We start from the raw sequence: 21001 nt of genomic DNA, 5'->3' as shown, positions 1-21001 counted from the left end.
AAATAATAGTTATTACATTTTATTTTTTTGAAAATAAGTAGTCAAATAAAAACACCTAGGATTAATGTACCCTCCAAAAGCAATTCTTTATCCTTATAATTCTCTTGGAGGATTAATCCTCACCTGGCCTCTTTATTACATAAAGTAAATCAGAACGACTATAAGGAAGTAAGTCTGTAAGAACTGAGAGCTGCTTATTGTTGATTTAAATGGTCTTAGTTTCCTTGCCATTCCATTTATTTCAAAGTTGTGGGTTTATGAGAAAATACTATATTTCATGTTTCCAAACTATAAAGTACCCAGTGAAGTACAACTAAGAGAGAAATAAATCTACAATTATAAAGAATTTCAAGGCGCTTTTAAATTTTAAATAAAGTAAATTTGGAACTGGCACAGCAATGTGGATTTTCTTTTTCCTTTTTCCATTTTATATATAAAATATCTTCCTATTTTAAATTCTTTTTACTAACAAAAAGGTATGTTCACATATCAGTAAATTTAGTAAAATTCTGGAATATAATCAATACCTAATTCATTCAAAAAGGCAATGAGGTACACAACTTAAAACTCCAAAGTGAGAGTAAACACATCACACGCAAATCAAAAGTAGAAGATTAGACAGACTGCCTTTACAAAAACTTCTAAGGAAGATTTAATTCTTAACCAACTCACCCAATTTTTGTCTTCTCTTTTAATTTAGAACAAGTTTTTGTTTTTTTGCTCTCTTTGTCCTTTGGCTTGGATTTCATCCTTCTTCCTTTCTTTTCCTCTTTTCCTTCAACTGAAGCACTAGGAAAGTTTTCAGGGCTCATTACTCGTGGAATATTGCGTTCCCCTCGCTCCTTTGCTTTTGCTATGGCCTCTGATATTATACGATTAGCCTTTTCTTGCTTGCTTTCTGATTCCACCTTTTTTCTCTGCTTCTTCTCGGACATGATCCTCACCTGGGTATTCTGCAACTTAGTGTATGTCCCAGAACCATCACTCTTCTTGGAAGATGGAGGCTAGAGAAATCAAAATAATTTTTACACAATATATAAAAGTACATTTAAACAATTAATACACACAACCAAAACTTTAGAATTAAGCTTAAAGAAGTAAAATACATAAGCAAATATATGTGTTACAGTTTAAAATTAAAACACTTTGCTGATTTAGATATTAGTCTAGGTATAAAATAAAAAGCCAAACTATTGCTTTTAAAAATGAAGATTAAAGAAGGGTAATATAGATTCACTGATATTTTCACAGCATTCTTAATTAGCTGATTCAAATTTTGTCCTATAAATACAGCTAATCCAAATTAAGTCATATAAATATTCTGGGCATTTGGAATAAGTATCTTCTTTCCTCTTCATTCCAGAACTCTGAAAATTATTAACAAATTTAAAATATCAATTTTCATTCAGAATGACTACTCCCCATAGTTTATTATGATTTTTAGAAAAACAAAGCCTCTCTGCTTTACAAGAAACTGGAACTAGAACCTGAAACCATTTAAATCATTTTAATGTGCAGTCTATGCGGCAATATAGCTAGTTAGTAAACAGACAAAACCATACTAAAAATTAGAGAAAGTTTTAGTTCTTCTGTGAAAGAGTTAAATGAGGATTTTTTCTCTTTCTATATCATAATATTTTGCTCAAGCAATTCTGGAAAAAAACAAATTTATAGTTTTACGTTAAAATTATTAATATTTTAGCAATATCACAGGAAGCAAATCAACAGCATTTTAAAAAGAATATCCTCTTCAAACACGCATTCATCCACATATTCTTAGATCACAGTTTTGTTACATTCTTACCCGTAAACATGCCTCTGACTACAGCAAGGGAAAAAACCACCAGGAATTTCCAAACACATTTTCATGCTGATTCCAGTGTGCTTCACTGGATATCTTTTCTATACCTGCCTCATCAAAGGTTTCATAGCAGTGCTACAGCACTGAGAAAGGAAGGAGGGTTTAGAATCGCTCACTAAAATGCCACCTTAAGGCCTACAGGCTATAACAAATAACCAAGACGCGAGAAAACAGCAACAAGCTCAAGATGGCGATGCAGTACGACTCCCGCAGCAGCAGCCAGTAATAAGGAAGGTTATTCAATCCCATTAGCCTTTTAGCCCAAAGAACCCCTCCTCCTCCCACTCATTCAGGCTTTCACTTACCCTTCCTCTTGGCCTCTTCACTGAAGACATTTTTGGCGTCAGACAAAGGCTTGCCCTCTGCTTTTTCACCACCCCAGGCAGTGCTCAAGAAAAAAGCATTGAAAGAAGATTCCTAAATGGCCTATTTAGCAAGCTGCAACCAAGAGATGCACAACCCTCCACAAATACACATTGTGATTTATCAACACATTTCTGCCTTGGCAAGTTTATATCCACTGTTCATCCTAATTAGATATGAAAAAGGCGTAAACCCCTCCTAAAAAGCTGAGTTTCCTCAATAGCTGTAAGCAGATAGCCAGATTCCAACAAAGCACAGAAAGAAATGAATGCACAAAGCATCAAAATGCATCAGCATGAATATTAGAGATGTCGTTAAAAATACTGACTCCTTCTGCGGAAGTAGGCCAGCAGATGGTGCTACCAGTTATTATTCCATTAGACTCTGCAATTTAACCCCCAATGGACTGTTCTTCCCTCCATGTAACATATTTAACTCTCACTCTACCATTTCCTGTAGTAAAGTTTTTAAAAAATATACGTAAAAACTTGATTTCAAAAAATTATTTGAAAACGAAAACAGTAGTGAAGTGGCTTTATGTAGCTATCATCATTAAAAAAACAAAGTCCAATGCAATTATTACCAGAGAAAAATACTTTTCTCCGTGATAATTCTAAAATAGTTAAAGCATAAACACAGCTGAAGAGGAGTGAAGGGTTAAAGAGGAGGTCATGGAAATGAACACATAACAAGTGACTTCTCTTTAAGAAATTAGATAAGGTCTCTCATTATTCTCCTAACAAAAAGCTAACAATGTTATTTTTAAAACAGAGAACTGAAGCTATTTTCATTTAAATTCTAAAAAGAAGCTTAAGATTTTGAAATGAACACATAAGATCTGTCTATAAAGAATAACTAATCCTACTTAAAATTTTCTCTTACTTAAACCTGAATTCATACATTAATTTATTTTCCTAACCTCAAAAAACTCCTAAAACATTCCTGACCTTTACTCTCCACATTCTGTTTCAACTAAACTGTTGAGTTTTTCATATAACAATTTGAGTTTTGGTCAGTTACTAAAAATAAGTAGCAAGTCCTCCTGAATTTGATAATTAATACCATTTTTCTCCTATAAAATATTGAGACTATTTTAGTAGAATGAAATACCTAAAACAAAATTTTCACTGTTTCAAAATTCACATTGACCTCTTTCATTAATGCCATTTTTTCAACTGGTCTTGGCAGATCACCTAACATCTGCATCAAAGAACCTGTTTTTAGTTTTTTTTTTTCCTTTTAGGCATCAAAGCTCCCGAAATGGAGCTACATTATATGAATAGTATCCTAGAAAGACTAAAGTAAAGAGCAGGAAAGGATATTAAAGGCATAGGATCATTAATGGCAAGAAAAGGATCTTAGTAACCTGAGAGGTCATCTATGTAAAAATCATAATAACCAATAATAATGGCTAACACCAAATGCTTATTAGGTGACAGGCACTATTCTAAGCATTTTACATGTAATAATTAATTCAATCCTGAGTAGTAGGGTAATAGTGATAATGGAGAGGTATAGCACATGGGAGAGATTCTTATAGTAGTATTTCAAAATGAGAGACTTAGGGGCACAAATGATTTTTAGAAATAATAATAAGAAGAGCTAACACATATTATCCTTACTATGTTCTAGGCACTACGCCTAATATGATATACACATGAACAATGTGGATTTAAACTGCCTGGGTCCACTTACATACAGATTTTTTCCAATAAATACTACAGTGCTACGTAATCCACCACTGGTTTCATCCAAGGATGTGGAACCACAGATATGGAGGAATCATGAACTACAAATGTGGAGGAATCACATAAAGGGAAAACTGACTATAAATTATAATTGGATCTTTCAGTGAGTCGCTAACCCTACATTGTTCAAGGATCTACAGTACAGTAACTCAGTTAATCTTAAAAACAACCCTACGAAGAAAACCAAAATTCAAAGAGATACATGCATTCCAATGTTCACTGCAACACAATTTACAATAGCCAGGACACAGAAGAAACCTAAATGTACATCAACAAAGAAATGGATAAAGAAGATGCGCTACAAATATACAATGGAATATTAGCCATAAAAAAGAACAAAATAATGCCATCTGCAGCAACATGGATGCACCAAGAGACGGTGATACTCAGTGAAGAAAGTCAGACACAGAAAGATAAGTATCATATGATATTGCTTATTGTGATCTTAAAAAAGGATACAAATAAACTTATTTACAAAACAGAAGTAGAGTACAGGTAGAAAACAAATGTATGGTTCCCAGGGGATGGGAGGGGGGAATAAATGGGAGACTGAAATGGACATATACACATTACCACTGTGGCTGCTTAGTCACTAAGACGTGTCTGACTTTTTGTAACCCCATGGACTGTAGCCCACCAGGCCCAGGCAAGAATACTGCAGTGGGTCGCCATTTTCATTTCCAGGGGAGCTTCCTGGCCCAGGGATCAATCCCACATCTCCTGCTTGGTAGGCGGATTCTTTACTACTGAGCCACCTGGGAAGCCTCATATACACACTACTACATATGAAAGACGTAAACTAATAAGAGCCTGCTGTTTAGTACAGGGAACTCGACTCAACTCTCTGTAATGGCCTATATGGGAAAAGACTCTTTAAAAAAAGTGGATGTATATATATAAATATATGTGTAATCTTTGCTGTACACCTGAAACTAATGCAACATTGTAAACCAACTATACTCCAATAAAAATGAAAAAACAAAAACAACTCTGTTAGATATGTACTACTATATCCTCATAGCTAAGGATACTAAGGCAGAGAGGCTTCCTAGGTGGCGCTAGGGGTAAAGAACTTGCCTGCCAATTCAGAAGACATAAGAGACACCAGTTGGATCCCTGGATTGGGAAGATCCCCGGGAGGAGGGCATGGCAACCCACTCCAGTATTCTTGCCTGGAGAATCTCATGGACAGAGGAGCCTGGCGGGCTACCGTCCATAAGGTCGCAGAGAGTCGGACATGACTAAAGTGACCAAGCAAGCACGCACTAAGGCATAGAGAAATAACTTGCCTGAAACCACACGGCTACTGCAAGATGGACCAGGGATGAGGAGGCAGAAAGCCTTATAATGGAAAACATGCTCTTAACCACTGTATAATACAAGTAAGTTTTGTATTTGTATTGTAAGTTACATGGATTGGTTCAAATACCAATATATTACAGAGACTGGTTCAAATACCCTAAGATATAGAGATTAATTTGAATACAAAAGAAAGTAAATGACTTTCTCAAAATTGCAGAGATACTAGTAACGATGCAAGAAACAAGTTCAGTTTTTTCCAGTCCTCTTTCCAAGATGTAGAAATAAACTATACATGGGTGGGTATGGCTGACAAGCAGGAAGAGTCAATACTTGTTTTCTAGACCAAGTACTAGTACAGGAGAAGACAAAAGAAACAGGAAATCTAGTTGAGAAAGGGTGTGGATGGGTACATGATTTAATTCTTTTCACACTGAGCTTGAAATGGAAAGTTTGAGTAATTGGAAATTTGGGACTAGATCCTCAGAAAGAAGTAAGGGTTGGAATATAAGATTTAGATGTTCTTGCCATTTTCTTTCAATATCTTAACTCACTGACACTATTCACAGAACCGAGGGTGATTTCCAAAATATCTCACTTCTCGTACAAAGCTTCTCAATAGATTCTATTACTCGATTCAAAATCCATTTAACGATGAATCTTAACAGTAGACAATCAAATATTTATAATCAAACATTCCTTCTACTATTCAGTTCAGTTCAGTCAGTGGCTCAGTCATGTCCAACTCTTTGCAACCCCATGAACCGCAGGACGCCAGGCCTCCCTGTCCATCACCAGCTCCTGGAGTTTACCCAAACTCATGTCCATTGAGTCAGTGATGCCATCCAACCATCTCATCCTCTGTCGTCCCCTTCTCCTCCTGCCCTCAATCTTTCCCAGTATCAGGGTCTTTTCAAATGAGGCAGCTCTTCGTATTAGGTGGCCAAAGTATTGGAGTTTCAGCTTCAACATCAGTCCTTCCAATGAACACCCGGGACTGATCTCCTTTGGGATGGAATGGTTGCATCTCTTTGCAGTCCAAGGGACTCTCAAGAGTCTTCTCCAACACCACAGTTCAAAAGCATCAATTCTTTGGTGCTCAGCTTTCTTTATAGTCCAATTCTCACATCCATACATGACTACTGGAAAAACCATAGCCTTGACTAGATGGACCTTTGTTGACAGAGTAATGTCTCTGCTGTTTACTACGCTGTCTAGGTTGGTCATAACTTTCCAAGGAGTCAGCATCTTTTAATTTCATGGCTGCAATCATCATCTGCAGTGATTTGGGAGCCCAAGAAAATAAAGTCTGACACTGTTTCCACTGTTTCCCCATCTATTTGCCATGAAGTGATGGGACCAGATGCCATGATCTTCATTTTCTTAATGTTGAGCTTTAAGCCAACTTTTTCACTCTCCTCTTTCACTTTCATCAAGAGGCTCTTTAGTTCTTCACTTTCTGCCATAAGGCTGGTATCATCTGCATATCTGAGGTTATTGATATTTCTCCTGGCAATCTTGATTCCATTTTGTGCTTCCGCCACCCCAGCGTTTCTCATGAGGTACTCTGCATATAAGTTAAATAAGCAGGGTGACAATATACAGCCTTGACGTACTCCTTTTCCTATTTGGAACCAGTCTGCTGTTCCATGTCCAGTTCTAACTGTTGCTTCCTGGCCTGCATACAGGTTTCTCAAGAGGCAGGTCAGGTGGTCTGGTACTCCCATCTCTTTCAGAATCGTCCACAGTTTATTGTGATCCACACAGTCAAAGGCTTTGGCATAGTCAATAAAGCAGAAATAGATGTTTTTCTGGAACTTTCTTGCTTTTTCGATGATCCAGTGGATGTTGGCAATTTGATCTCTGGTTCCTCTGCCTTTTCTAAAACCAGCTTGAACATCTGAAAGTTCACAGTTCATGTATTGCTGAATCCTGGCTTGGAGAATTTTGAGCATTACTTTACTAGTGATTTTAAAACTATATTACATTTTTATAAAAATATATTTAAAACTATACTTTAAAACTATATTCTCATGGAACATGAACACTGAAATGTTAAGTAACTAATCATTTTTAATGTAGGCAATTTCCCAATTTACACAAATATACAAAAGGGTAGTTAATAGTAACTTTTCTCAATGTTACAATTTTTCTTTTTCGCCCACATAAGCATTCAACATATTCTGTCCAATCTTTCTCTCAGTCCCAACAGCTCCTGCTGTATTAATTTCCCACTCATTATGCTTATAGTTATATAGGAAAATATTATCTGTAGAATATTTATTATATTTATTATTAGTAATATTTATTAATACTTATTGTGTGTTAGTTGCTCAGTTGTGTCCAACTCTTTGCGACCCCATGGACTATAGCCCGCCAGGCTCTTCTGTCCATGGGATTCTCCAAGCAAGAATACTGGAGTGGATAGCCATTCTCTTCTCCAGGTGATTTTCCCAACCCAGGGGTCAGAACTCAGGTCTCCTGCATTGCAGGCATACTCTTTACTATCTGAGCCACCAGGAAGCCCAAATATTTATTATTAAATAGGAAATAGATCAAGTCTTTCGGGGTGAGGGAACATCAGATTTGCAGTGCACTCTCCAATTCTTTACAAAGTAATAGAATTTTTTTGTATTTCATTTTTGATTTCTCTCTAGGTTTGTCACAGTTTCAAAACACAACTTAAAAAAAATAAAGGCAAAGGTCTTCCTCCCCAAGGATTGGGTATGCTAAATGAAAAAAAAAATACATAAAATACAAATATTTATAAAAACAAGTCATAGCAAATCATAAAGATTTGATATATGTGACATATCAATTATTTTGATAGCAATTGGAAGAATATACAGAAGACCCTGGATGTCGTATTTCAATGTTGGAGAAACTCAAGGATTTATGATATAAGTGTTTTTCAAACCATAAACCATGACCTAATAACAAGTCACAATATAAATTTAGTAGGTCCAGACTAGTACTAAAAAAATGAAGTAGAATAGAATGAAAAAGAGTGGTACCCAGCCTTTATGAATGCTACCTCTTAAAAATTAGAAGGTTTTTATACCACAGTTACTCCTCTTTTCTTTCATAAAAGAAGCAAAGAGATTTGGGTAAGGAGCTAGAGACGTTAAAATCTAAGTGGGAACTCAATTCTTTCTCCTCTTGGTGAATAATTTTCCTAGATACTGGCCCATTCTCAATTCATCCATTTCAAATATTTTAGTTGCATCAGTCGCTCAGTCGTGTCCGACCATTTGCGACCCCATGAATCGCAGCACGCCAGGCCTCCCTGTCCATCACCAACTCACAGAGTTCACTGAGACTCACGTCCATCGAGTCAGTGATGCCATTCAGCCATCTCATCCTCTGTCGTCCCCTTCTCCTCCTGCCCCCAATCCCTCCCAGCATCAGAGTCTTTTCCAATGAGTCAACTCTTCACATGAGGTGGCCAAAGTACTGGAGTTTCAGCTTTAGCATCATTCCTTCCAAAGAAATCCCAGGGCTGATCTCCTTCAGAATGGACTGGTTGGATCTCCTTGCAGTCCAAGGGACTCTCAAGAGTCTTCTCTAACACCACATACAAACAGTTAAAAACTTGAATCACCAGTGTGTAGATATGAATGGAAATCAAAAATCTTCAAAAAGAAGGGGAGAATGGTCACATGACTACTATACATCTACTATTGAGCACAGGTTCCTTTCTTAGGGAAAAATATTAAAAAATTAAAGTTCTATTTCACACATTTTTACAACAATACAAAGGAATACAGTATCTCAAGTAACAAAACTGATATAAGTCTTTGGTAATAATAAAACACAAAATGAGGAATTTTCAACAACATATTTAAACTGTATTATAGCTAAAAACCTTCCAACTTTTCTCAGAAGAGAGGACTCTCAGGATTCAGACTTTGGGGATGAGATGAATGGAGCTTCCAATGGAAGAGAGTATACAACAGAACAGAGGTAATGAAACTTGAGCAAGACTGAGTTTTACTGCCAAGAGACAACAGAATAAAAGAAGAGAACCAGTAGTGCAACCCAAAACATCAAGTTTTGAATAGCTGGAGATGAAAAGGAGTCAAAAAAAGAAAAACAAAAAGAAAACTACAAAAATGGTAAGGTGAATATCACGAGTGTTGAAATGGAAGTCAAAAGGGAAGTTAAAAACTCTGCCATCAAAAGGAAAGCAAAGGGACTTCCCTGGTGGTCCAGTGGTTAAGACTCTGAGCTTCTACTACAGGGGGTGTAGGTTCGATCTCTGGTTGGGGAACTAAGATCCTTTATATGTCTTAGCACAGTCAAATAAAAAAAAATTTTCAATAAATAAATGTAAAGTAAATATCTGAAGACAATTTGGTATTATAAACCTAACTTAGAAGGCATTTTAGTTCTGTTAAACTGTTTATAGTAAGCCAGGATGCTAGTTTTTAATATTTTTATTTTAGGGTGAATTATATAATTATTTCTTTAAGTACTCATATTAAACTAAACTCTAAAAACAATAAATTTATGGTTGATTTTAATAATATTTATCAAACATTAGTGGTAACTTCTTATGCATTCATTACATAACATTATTTCCAAGGGTACCAATAAAGACTTGCTGTTAAAGAGAAAAAAAAAGCAGGAAAAATTGATCCAAATTATTATGTCAAAGTCTTCTGAGTTTTACCCACAGATTTGTTTTCAGAGTTTTTGATAGACGTGAGGCAATTATTTTATTTTGTTTTCTTTACATCTGTGAACTCCCACATTCACAAATTAAAAGGCTTATTCTTATGACTTGTGCTAGTCCAGGTTTCCACTTTTACCTAGTGACGACATTCTCTTTTATTGTCATAAGTCCTGAATTTTACATTGTAAGATAATATTATTGTATTTCATTTAATCATCCACATAGTATTTCAGACAAATAGTAGATATTCATGAAAAGTTATTTTTTTTAAATAAAAATTTATTATTATGTGACAGGAAATACAGAGAAAGAAAACATGTTAGAGCATACCATGGGAATGTATTCAGCAAAATCCAGAACGTGGGAAACTTTAAAGACAAATGGCTCAGTTTCTTCACAAAGAAACTATAAGAAACAAAGTGTAACCACAGATCAAGAGACTTAAGACTAAATGTAATGCCAAAATTAAAAAGAAAAAAGAAGACACTCAAAATTCATATCAACTGAATGCAATATGTGGCCCTTGTCTTGATACAGACCCAAGAAAGTGTGTAAGACCATATTTGTTAATACTAGGGCACTTTAACTTTGATTGGATATTTGATTATGAAGGAATAATAGTTATTAAGTGTGAAACTAATTTTAAAGTTGTGTTTTAAAGCAAAAACCTTTGTCTTCTAGGTATATAAACTGAAATATTTACAGATGACACAATATCATTGAGGTGTGTTTCAAGATAGTTGCTGGAGGGGGTGGTAATGATAGCCATAGGGTCATCTAGACAAAAAATTGCCTATAAACTGATGGCTGTTGTAGCTGAGTGACAGATACTCTGATTTTGTGTACACATGAAATGTTATATATAATAAAGAAATTTAAACAGTTGTATTCTGGGAATAACAAGTAATTTGGCATGACAAGAAAACAATGCATGTGGAAAAATGATAAGCAATTAAGACAGAAAGGTAATGGGTTAGATTATCAAGTGTTGTAAGTTATGCTAAAATATCTGGACTTTATGCTAAACTGAAATAGGGAATCAGTAATTCACTACATACAGGGAAGTAATAGGACCAGATTTTTACATTTAGGGTTGCTGCTGCTGCTGCTGCTAAGTCACTTCAGTCGTGTCCGACCCTGTGCGACCCCACAGACGGCAGCCCACCAGGCTCCCCCTGGTGGGCTGGTTCTCCCAGGCAAGAACACTGGAGTGGGTTGCCATTTCCTTCTCCATGCATCAAAGTAAAAAGTGAAAGTGAAGTCGCTCAGTCGTGTCCAACTCTTAGCGACCCCATGGACTGCAGCCCACCAGGCTACTCCGTCCATGGATTTTCCAGGCAAGAGTACTGAGTGGGGTGCCACTGCCTTCTCCATTAGGGTTGCTAAGTGGTTTCAATAAAAATATCAAATATTTCATGAAAACTTTTTTGTTTACAAAATGGTTATACGTGATATAAAAACAAATAATATTTAACCTATTTTACATTAGTTTGTGTTGCTTTTTCAATGCCATATTGTTCAAAACTTTGTCTTTTGTTTCTAAACAAAATTATATCTTAAACACATTAAACCACAAAATTTCATGAAGTTCCTTACTGACAACATTAAATATACTGAATTCATCAGTCCACAAATTACTAATGACACTAAAAGCTGTTCTCAGCATAATGTTGTGATTAAAGCAAAGCGCTTTGGACTCAGCCAGCCCTGGGTCCCAGTTTCATCATCTGTAAAATGGAGATAATAATAGTGTCTATCTTCTAGGGCTATGTGAGGCCTAACAGATAATGCTAGTAAAGTGCTTAGTGTGGCGTCTGGCACACAAATACTCAGAAATGTCAGATACTATTGTTACCGCTGTAATGTGATACTGTGCCCACCTCACTGCATCACCGTATCAGGCTTTACTGTGATGACAGTATGTCTTATAACTGGTACTGTTAACTTTGATCCCTTGGTTAAAGTAATGTCTGCCATGACTATCATAAATTTCTCCTTTTATAATTATTAAGTATCTTATCAGACTATGCAAATATCTTGCCTCTCATAAATATCTGCCTAGTTATTTTAGCTAAAACTGATGACTGCTGCCTTTAACAATTATTATTACTGTGGTTATTTCCCTAATGGAAAATATTTATTTCCATCATTCCTTCCACATTTTCAACTGGAATTCTACTACAAACAAACGTTGCCTCTTCTCTTTATCTATTCATTCAGTCATTCACTTATTCAATTATTTATACTTGTATAGACTCATGGACTGGTATAAACTTATTTTATTCTATGGGTTATAATCTGATAACAAGATTATCTGTCATTCAAATTTTTCCATCTTTGACCTTTTAGAGCTCCTTCAAGTTGGTTCCTAAGCTCTGTTTACCAGCACCATATTTTGAACACTTCTTTACTTTCTGGCACTGTAAGATATTCCAGGTTACTGGTAAGAATAGTTTAACACAGTGGTTGAGGTGTAAGCCATATTACAGTAGATTAAGAAGTAAATGGGAAGAAAGTGACAGTGTTAAATACTTTTCTTAAATAAATGAAGGGAAAATGGCAGGCTACAGTTGAATTGCAAACTTGGGAAGGAAATGGCAATCCACTCCAGTACTATTGCCTGGAAAATCCCATGGACAGAGGAGCCTTGGTAGGCTACAGTCTATGGGGTTGCAAAGAGTTGGACACGACTGATAGAGTTCACTTCACTTCACTGTATGAGAGAGAGAAAATGAAATTAGAGAATGAGTTTTATCACAAGTACAAAATTTAAAGCCCTTTCCATAAAACAATTCAAAATTATCACACCACTAATAAAAAATTAAAATATTAGGGCTTCCCTGGTGGCTCAGTGGTTAAGAATCTGCCTGCCAGTGCAGGAATTACGGTTTTGATCCCTGTTCCGGAAAGATCCCACACGCCTTGAAGGAACTAAGCCTACTAAGCCCACGTGCTGCAGCTACTGAAGCCAGCCTCCACAACCAGGGAAGCACCTCAGTGAGAAGCCATGCACTGCTACTAGACAGTAACCCCTGCTTGCCGCACCTAGAGAAAGCCCATGTAGCAACACAGACCCAGCACAGCCAAAACCAAAAATAAAGAAAAGGATAAAAAAGAAGAAAATGAAAAAGAAACTCTATCAAAAAAATTAAAATATTATATATAAATATCACTTAGGTAAATAATACAAACTTCCCACAGCATCTTTTCTAAAATGCTTCTTGTTCAGTTGTTCAGTCATGTCTGACTCTTTGCAACCCCACTGACTGCAGCACACCAGGCTTCCCTATCCTTTACCACCTCCCGGAGCTTGCTCAAACTCATGTCCATTGAGTCTGAGATGCCATCCAACCATCTCGTCCTCTGTTGTCCCTTTCTCCTCCTGCCTTCAATCCTTCCCAGCATCAGAGTCTTTTCTAATGAGTCAGCTCTTCACATTAGGTAGCCAAAGTATTGCAGCTTCAGCTTCTGCATCAGTCTTTACAATGAAGGTTCAGGACTGACTTCCTTTGGGACTGACTGGTTTGATCTCCTTGCAGTTCTAGGGACTCTCAAGAGTCTTCTCCAACACCACAGTTCAAAAGCATCAATTCTTCAGCACTCTGCTTTCTTTATGGTCCAACTCTCACATCCATACATGACTACTGGAAAAACTATAGCTTTGACTAGACAGACCTTTGTTGGCAAAGTAATGTCTCTGCTTTTTAATATGCTGTCTAGGTTGGTCGTAGCTTTTCTTCCAAGAAGCAAGAGTCTTTTAATTTCATGGCTGCAGTCATCATCTGCAATTATTTTGGAGCCCAAGAAAATAAAGTCTGTCTGTTTCCATTGTTTCCCCATCTATTTACTGTAAGATTTCTTGAATATGTTAATTCAAAAATAATTTTCCTTCCCAAAAGTTTTCACTATTTCTTATTTGACTTCACAATATTCCTATTAATCAAATTATTAAAATTAATCAAATATTAATTATTCCTAACTGCAGATGAAAGAGTTCAGGCACAGACAGGACAAATATCTATCACATTGAAATAACAGCAAAGCTCAACTCTTCTTCTAAGTTATTGTCATAGATGACTACTGGTCCAAAGTCCATAAAGCATTACATTTAAGACAATGAATGAGGCATCAGTAGGCTTTCCAAAGCAGTAAATCCATTTGCTATTTTCTATTTCTTCCAGATAAAAAGAGAGACTGAAGTGTGGTAAAGGCAGTCTGACAAAACCCATGGGTAAAATACATTTTTACAGTCTTGAGAAAACCTGATACAGTATAAGGGAAATAGTGTAAGCAAATTAACCACCACACAGTTGCATAATTTGGTGGACAACACTAATCATCACATTCTAAATTCTTTGGACAATATTTTCAAAGCTGGATCATCGAAAAAGCAAGAGAGTTCCAGAAAAACATCTATTTCTGCTTTATTGACTATGCCAAACAAAGCCTTTGACTGTGTGAATCACAATAAACTGTGGAAAATTCTGAAAGAGATGGGAATACCAGACCACCTGACCTGCCTCTAGGGAAACCTATATGCAGGTCAGGAAGCAACAGTTGAACTGGACATGGAACAGCAGACTGATTCCAAATAGGAAAAGGAGTACATCAAGGCTGTATATTGTCACCCTGCTTATTTAACTTATATGCAGAGTATATTATGAGAAACGCTGGACTGGAAGAAACACAAGCTGGAATCAAGATTGACGGGAGAAATATCAATAACCTCAGATATGCAGATGACACTACCCTCATGGCAGAAAGTGAAGAGGAACTAAAAAGCCTCTTGATGAAAGTGAAAGAGGAGAGTGAAAAAGTTGGCTTAAAGCTCAACATTCAGAAAACGAAGATCATGGCATCTGGTCCCATCACTTCATGGGAAACAGATGGGGAAACAGTGGAAACAGTGTCCGACTTTATTTTTTTGGGCCCCAAAATCACTGCAGATGGTGACTGCAGCCATGAAATTAAAAGATGCTTACTCCTTGGAAGAAAAGTTATAACCAACCTAGATAGCATATTCAAAAGCAGAGACATTACTTTGCCAACAAAGGTCCATCTAGTCAAGGCTATGGTTTTTCCAGTAGTTGTGTATAGATGCGAGAGTTGGACTGTGAAGAAAGCTGAGTGCCGAAGAATTCATGCTTTTGAACTGTGGTGTTGGAGAAGACTCTTGAGAGTCCCTTGGACTGCAAGGGGATCCAACCAGTCCATTCTAAAGGAGGTCAGCCCTGGGAGTTCTTTGGAAGGAATGATGCTAAAGTTGAAACTCCAGTACTCTGGCCACCTCATGTGAAGAGTTGACTCATTGGAAAAGACTCTGATGCTGGGAGGGATTGGGGGCAGGAGGAGAAGGGGACGACAGAGGATGAGATGGCTGGATGGCATCACTGACTCGATGGACGTGAGTCTCAGTGAACTCGAGGAGTTGGTGATGGACAGGGAGACCTGGCGTGCTGCGAATCATGGGGTCACAAAGAGTCGGACGCGACTGAACTGAACAAAATAAATATAAAGGAAAAAAAAACAACCCTCAAATCCTTAAAGAGAAGATTGAGAATTGGTTATGTTCAAAGACACTGGTTTTTTGTATACAATTTATGAAAAATCAATTTTACTTTCAGAATTCTGAGATATTTAAAAAACTACTTGAACACTCAAGTAATTACTAACATAAATAAAAATGATGGTAAGGGGAGGCTAATTTAAATACATTTGCAATAAGGAAAAATTTTTAAATAAGGTATTTGAATTTGATTTACAGCTTTAGGCAAGAGAAAATCAAATATTGAAGAGTAGCTATACATAAAAAGTCAAAAGCATTTTAGAAATCACAAAATATACTTAATTTCATATTATAATTTCATCTTGCAGAATGCAAAGGAAGTCGTGAGAGAAACTGCATCTCTGGATGTAACTCTAACCACAAGAGAAGTTATTTGTGGAAGTAGAAGTGATGGGAAGTATATGAAAAAACTAAACATGACCTTTTGGCATCCACAACATGCTTAGGCATACTAGCTGTGTGTCATAAATGTAGGCCTTTTGATGCTAAAGGAAAAAAAGTATCATCATATGGCCTGAAACTTACAAAAGCACAAGACAGATCAACAAAGTCAGGAAATACAGTTCAGCAAGTCAGGACTCAAAAATCAAATTCCAACAATTCAGTAAGAAATGATTCTAACAAGGACAGATGTAGTATATCTAAAAATACTGGTTGCAAACTTGCCAGATTTCAAAACGCAGAGTACAAAAGACAGAATTAAGAAGAATATAAGAGGCACTGACCTGTAGGAATAGTGCTGGGAAGTTCACAATGACTTAAGGTTTTATAAATGATAAAGGGCAATTAAAAATGCTCCACTGACTGCTTTAAACAAGAAGGTTAGGATCTTGAGGACACAGTGTGGGAGGGTGGGATGGCTAGGAAAGGAAAATCAGGGAAGGAAGAGGGGACAGATGCAAGAGAACATAATTCTTCAAGTATTACTATACTCATGTCCATACTAAGTTTCAAAGAGAGTAATATTTAGATTCATGAAGGGTTTAACTCCAATGCTAGGTCTGAACCTGGCAGAAATCATGCTACATTTCTTTTAAGAATAGGAAGAAGCAAACCTATGCATGTCAACTGAGATCTTCCAAAATCTGTCTAAGAGAATCTACCTCCTCAGCTTGCACATAGCCCCTCCAAATGAATGAGTATTTTCAGCTTAAATCTGGGATCCGGTCAATCTTCTGGGTTCCTCTAGCCTTTCAATTCAGCTTAAGATCTCTTCAGCAAACCTACCATTAGTTCTTAATTAGCCTCCCTCTTAGATCATACTCAAAAATGCTGATGAAAAAAATTTAAAAGGCCAAATCTATAAATGGGTATTCGTGTGAGCACATGTGTACATGCACACACGCACACACAAACCCTACTACCTACTTAAAAAAAAAAAAAAGGCAGGGAGAGAAAAAGTATGTGCAACAGTTCATGTGAAAAATACCAGGAAATTTTAGCTCACTGTAAACTAAATGAATATATGGTACAATGAGCTTGCCAAAAAAGTAAATGCAATCTTAGACTGCACAAACAGAAAAGAAGTATAATGAACAAGGGAGGTGATAATTATAGTATACTCTAGTCTCACCAAAAGAAATGTATTCTGTTTGAGGTTTAAGAGGAACACTGACTAGATCACTCATTTAAGACACATTATTTGAGTACATACTACCTACCAGACATGCTGTTTAAATACCGGGAATAAAACAGTGAGCAAGATAAAGCCCCTGATCTAATGGAGCTAACATTTTAGAGAAGGAGATAGGCAAATAGGGGGGAAAAAATCAGGTAAGGGTAATGGCTATGCCAAGAATGAAAACAGGATGACAGGATTAAAAGTGATGGGGTGACTATTTTAAAATGGACACAAGGAAAGTCTAACTGAGGAGACCACTCATACTGAAATCGGAATGAAAAGAAAGAATTAGCAATGCAAAGATCTGAGGAAAGATGAATCAAATTATTCTAAGCAGCTTTGAGAAATTAGCAACAAAGCACAAAAATGAACATTCTGATTTTTATATTTTAAAAATCCAAGTTTCCCTATTGGATAACATTTTGCACCAACTATACTATCCTTTCCAGTCTGTACTTCTGGAGACCACTCCATGCAAGAGAACCTCAATTCCTCTTCAGATCTTATCCGTTCAGGTCCTACAGTTTTAAGCTGGTTCCTTCTAATAATTAGCCATCACTATTCTCAATGGTCTGATTTTCAGAGTCAGGATTTTTAACTATGAACTAAAATCTCATTACAAGCCATCAGTTCAGGGGATAGCCATTAACACTCTTTATAAATGTAGTGGACTAGTGTTTTCAGAAACACTGGTTACAGCTTAATACACACACGCCCCTACATATATACATTCATAAACATTAAAAAACACACCTATGCTGGGTCACGGTAAAAAATTTTGAAATACACAGTTCTGAGAGGTTAATGAACGCTTCAATTTTATTTCTTAAGGGTTCAACGCAGACTCTTCGCTTAGGGTTGGAGGGCTTTGAGTCACCTGGTATTAGTCTACCTGGAGGATGGAATCGACCATATTGGGCAATTAGTTAATCAATCAAAGAGATAAACAGTTATAGCTATTTAATGGATATAATAAAAATAAAAACTCTGACCCTGAAGCTCAGATGAGCATCGCTGACCAACAATGTCCAATGCATACTGCCACACTCAAAGGTGGGACCACCAAAGAGAGCACTTGGTGTTTGAAACCCTCTGAAGCTGCCTATGCATCCCTTCTTTTGACAAGTTTTAACCCACGAGTCCATGTGGTCACCAAGAGTCAGACAAGACTGACACACACATACACACACACAACCTATAATCTCCCCTGTAATAAACTGTAACCATAAGTATAATAGTTCTTCAGCGAGTTCTGCTAGCCTATTATTTAAACTAAGGGTGGTTCTGGGAACCTCCAGAATGTGTAGATGGTGTCACAAGTCAAGGCAGGGGGTTCCTTGGTGGCTCAGTGGTAAAGAATCCGCCTGCCAATGCAGGAGACTCGGGTTTGATCCCTGATCTGGGAATATCCCACATGCTGCAGAGCAACTAAGCCCATGCACCACAACTACTGAGCCTGTGATCTAGAGCCCGGGAGCCGTAAGTACTGAGCTCACATGCCCCAAAGACTGAAGTGCGAGCATCCTAGAGCCCATGCGCTTCATCAGGCCACCACAGTGAGGAAGCCCATGCACTACAGCTACAGAGTAGGCCCTGCTCTCCACAACCGGAGAAAAGCAGTAATAATGGCACAGCAGTAACAACCCAGCAGAACCAAAAATTAAAAAGAAATAAAACTATTTTTTTTTTAATTAGAAGAAAAAATGAAGGCAGTTTTGGGACTATGTTAGCTCTGCAGTTTATTTAACTCATGACTAATACTCTTAAATGAAAACAAAAGTTTGATGAGAAAACAAAGAGATCTTGATCTGACAACTATCTTCAAATGTTAGCCTATTGCAAAGATTTTCAAGTTTTTGTAAAATGTATAAAACTAACAATGATTCCATTCTATTAAAGGCCTATCTATATGAAACCTGGACTGAGAAAACTGTTTCCTTAAATATTCCTATGCAAATCTTAAAACAAAAAAATTTGTACATAAGAAAATATCAATATGCCAAGAAACTCAGTAAAGAATACAGTAGATTTAGCTGTTTTTATAATTACATATAAATCTGCAATTATCTTAAGATAAAAATGTGTAATTAAAGAAGACAGCTTAGTCTTTCCTAAGAACTCAGAGACAGTCTCCTTCTGGCCTTGAAGAAGCAAGCTGCTATGAGTCCTACAGCTTCAAGGAAATGAATTCTGCCAACAATCCCGTGAGCCTAGATGAGGGTGTGAGTCTTCTATAAGATCACAGCCCCAAGTGGACTCGCTGGATGCAGTCTTATGAGACCCTAAGCAGAGAAACCAGCTAAGCTGGGCCTGGACATCTGACCCAAGGAAACTATGAGATAATAAATGGATGCTGTTTTAAATTACTAAATATGTGGTTGATCTGGCACTACATTCACATACCCTACAACTGAACAATTTTACTCCTGGGTACACACTCCACATAAATACATAGAAAGTTCGATAACAGGCAAAACTAATCTATGAACGTGTAAGTCAAAATAGTGATTACCTTTAGGATGAGGGCAAGCAAGACTAGTAGGAGGCCTGAGGAGATTTTTAGGATTCTGATAATGTTCAATTTATTGATTTGGATTGGTGAAGCAGATGATGATGAGTCTGAAAATTTATCAAACTATTTACTTCTAATTTGTGTACTTTTCTGTATGTTACACAACAAATTAAAAGGCTACAACTCTAAAAGTGCCTACTATTTAATCTTACTATCATTAATCTAAGTAAATAGTGATTTATTATACCAGCTATTTAAGAAAAAAACCATCTGTTCTAATGCATTGATGTCTTGACACAAAAAACAAATTATTTTTCTTTACTGCTATTTAGTGTTTTTTATGAAAATAAATAGTAAAAAATAAAAAGGAAATATTATATATCTCCTCCAATACCAGGAGAAACCTATAAGATACTGAAAGACATCTGAGAGTTTACTTCAACCAATGTAATTAGTGATGGGGGAAGGAAAGGAAATTTTTTAAAACCTACAATCAAAATGTGAAGATTTTAAACAGAAATAGAATATTTTAAGTCTACAATCATTTTAGACTGTTAGCATTTCTACATAACATGATCATCTTCTCTTTTACCAGTATTATCTCCAATTCCCAAATACTGAAATACTTTCTTTTTTAAGTTATATCAATAACTTTGAATTTACTGTTCTGGTTGTTTGCAGTGCCCTTTCTCTCAAAGGCAGCCAAGCAAACATCTTATTCAAAATTCGGTGTAGATATCACTTCCTTTTTATAATATGTAATTTTACTGCTATGTTTGCCAAAGCATATTGTAGTTATTTAGAAGTCAAGGTCATATTCGATTTGTATCTCTAAAACCTAGCCAGTGTTTGGTACAGTTGCATCATCTACGCAATGAGGATAATCACAATATCTATGGCTATGACAAACCTATAGAGTATATTAAAAAGCAAAAACATCACTTTGCCAACAAAGGTCCATATAGTCAAAGCTATGGTTTTTCCAGCAGTCAGGTACCAATGTAAGAGGTGGACCATAAAGAAGGCTGAGAGCCAAAGAATCAACGCTTTCAAACTGTGGTGTTAGAGAAGACTCTTGAGAGCCCTGTGAACTACAAGGAGATCCAACCAGTCAATCCTAAAGGAAATCAATCCGAATGTTCATTGGAAGGACTGATGCCGAAGCTGAAGCTCCAATACTGTGGCCACCTGATGCAAAGAGTCGACTCATTGGAAAAGACCCTGTTGGTGGAAAAAACTGACAGCAGGAGGAGAAGGGGATGACAGAGAATGAGATGGTTGGACGGCATCACCGATTCAGTGGATGTGAGCTTGAGTAAACTTCAGGAGATGGTGAAGGACAGGGAAGCCTGGTGT

The 21001-nt window shown here is 36.7% G+C and overlaps 1 protein-coding gene across 13 annotated transcripts in view; it reads right to left on the bottom strand.

Moving 5' to 3' along the window:
• The window catches only part of CHD9 (chromodomain helicase DNA binding protein 9), a 226055-nt gene that overhangs the window by 89952 nt on the left and 115102 nt on the right, over nucleotides 1-21001 (bottom strand). For 10 of the 13 annotated variants that reach the window (XM_061387182.1, XM_061387184.1, XM_061387181.1 and 7 more), the window contains exon 3: nucleotides 673-1004. In XM_061387182.1, the coding sequence (XP_061243166.1) occupies nucleotides 673-1004 (332 nt within the window). Of the gene's footprint in view, nucleotides 1-672; nucleotides 1005-1804; nucleotides 2132-2166; nucleotides 2250-21001 lie in introns of those variants that run through there. The other 3 variants (XM_061387192.1, XM_061387193.1, XM_061387194.1) reach the window with 2 other exon arrangements.

This window comes from Bos javanicus, chromosome 18, assembly GCF_032452875.1.
Source record: "Bos javanicus breed banteng chromosome 18, ARS-OSU_banteng_1.0, whole genome shotgun sequence".
NCBI lineage: Eukaryota > Metazoa > Chordata > Mammalia > Artiodactyla > Bovidae > Bos > Bos javanicus.
Note: the sequence above shows the minus strand (reverse complement) of the source record. Positions and strands in the feature narration are given on the sequence as shown.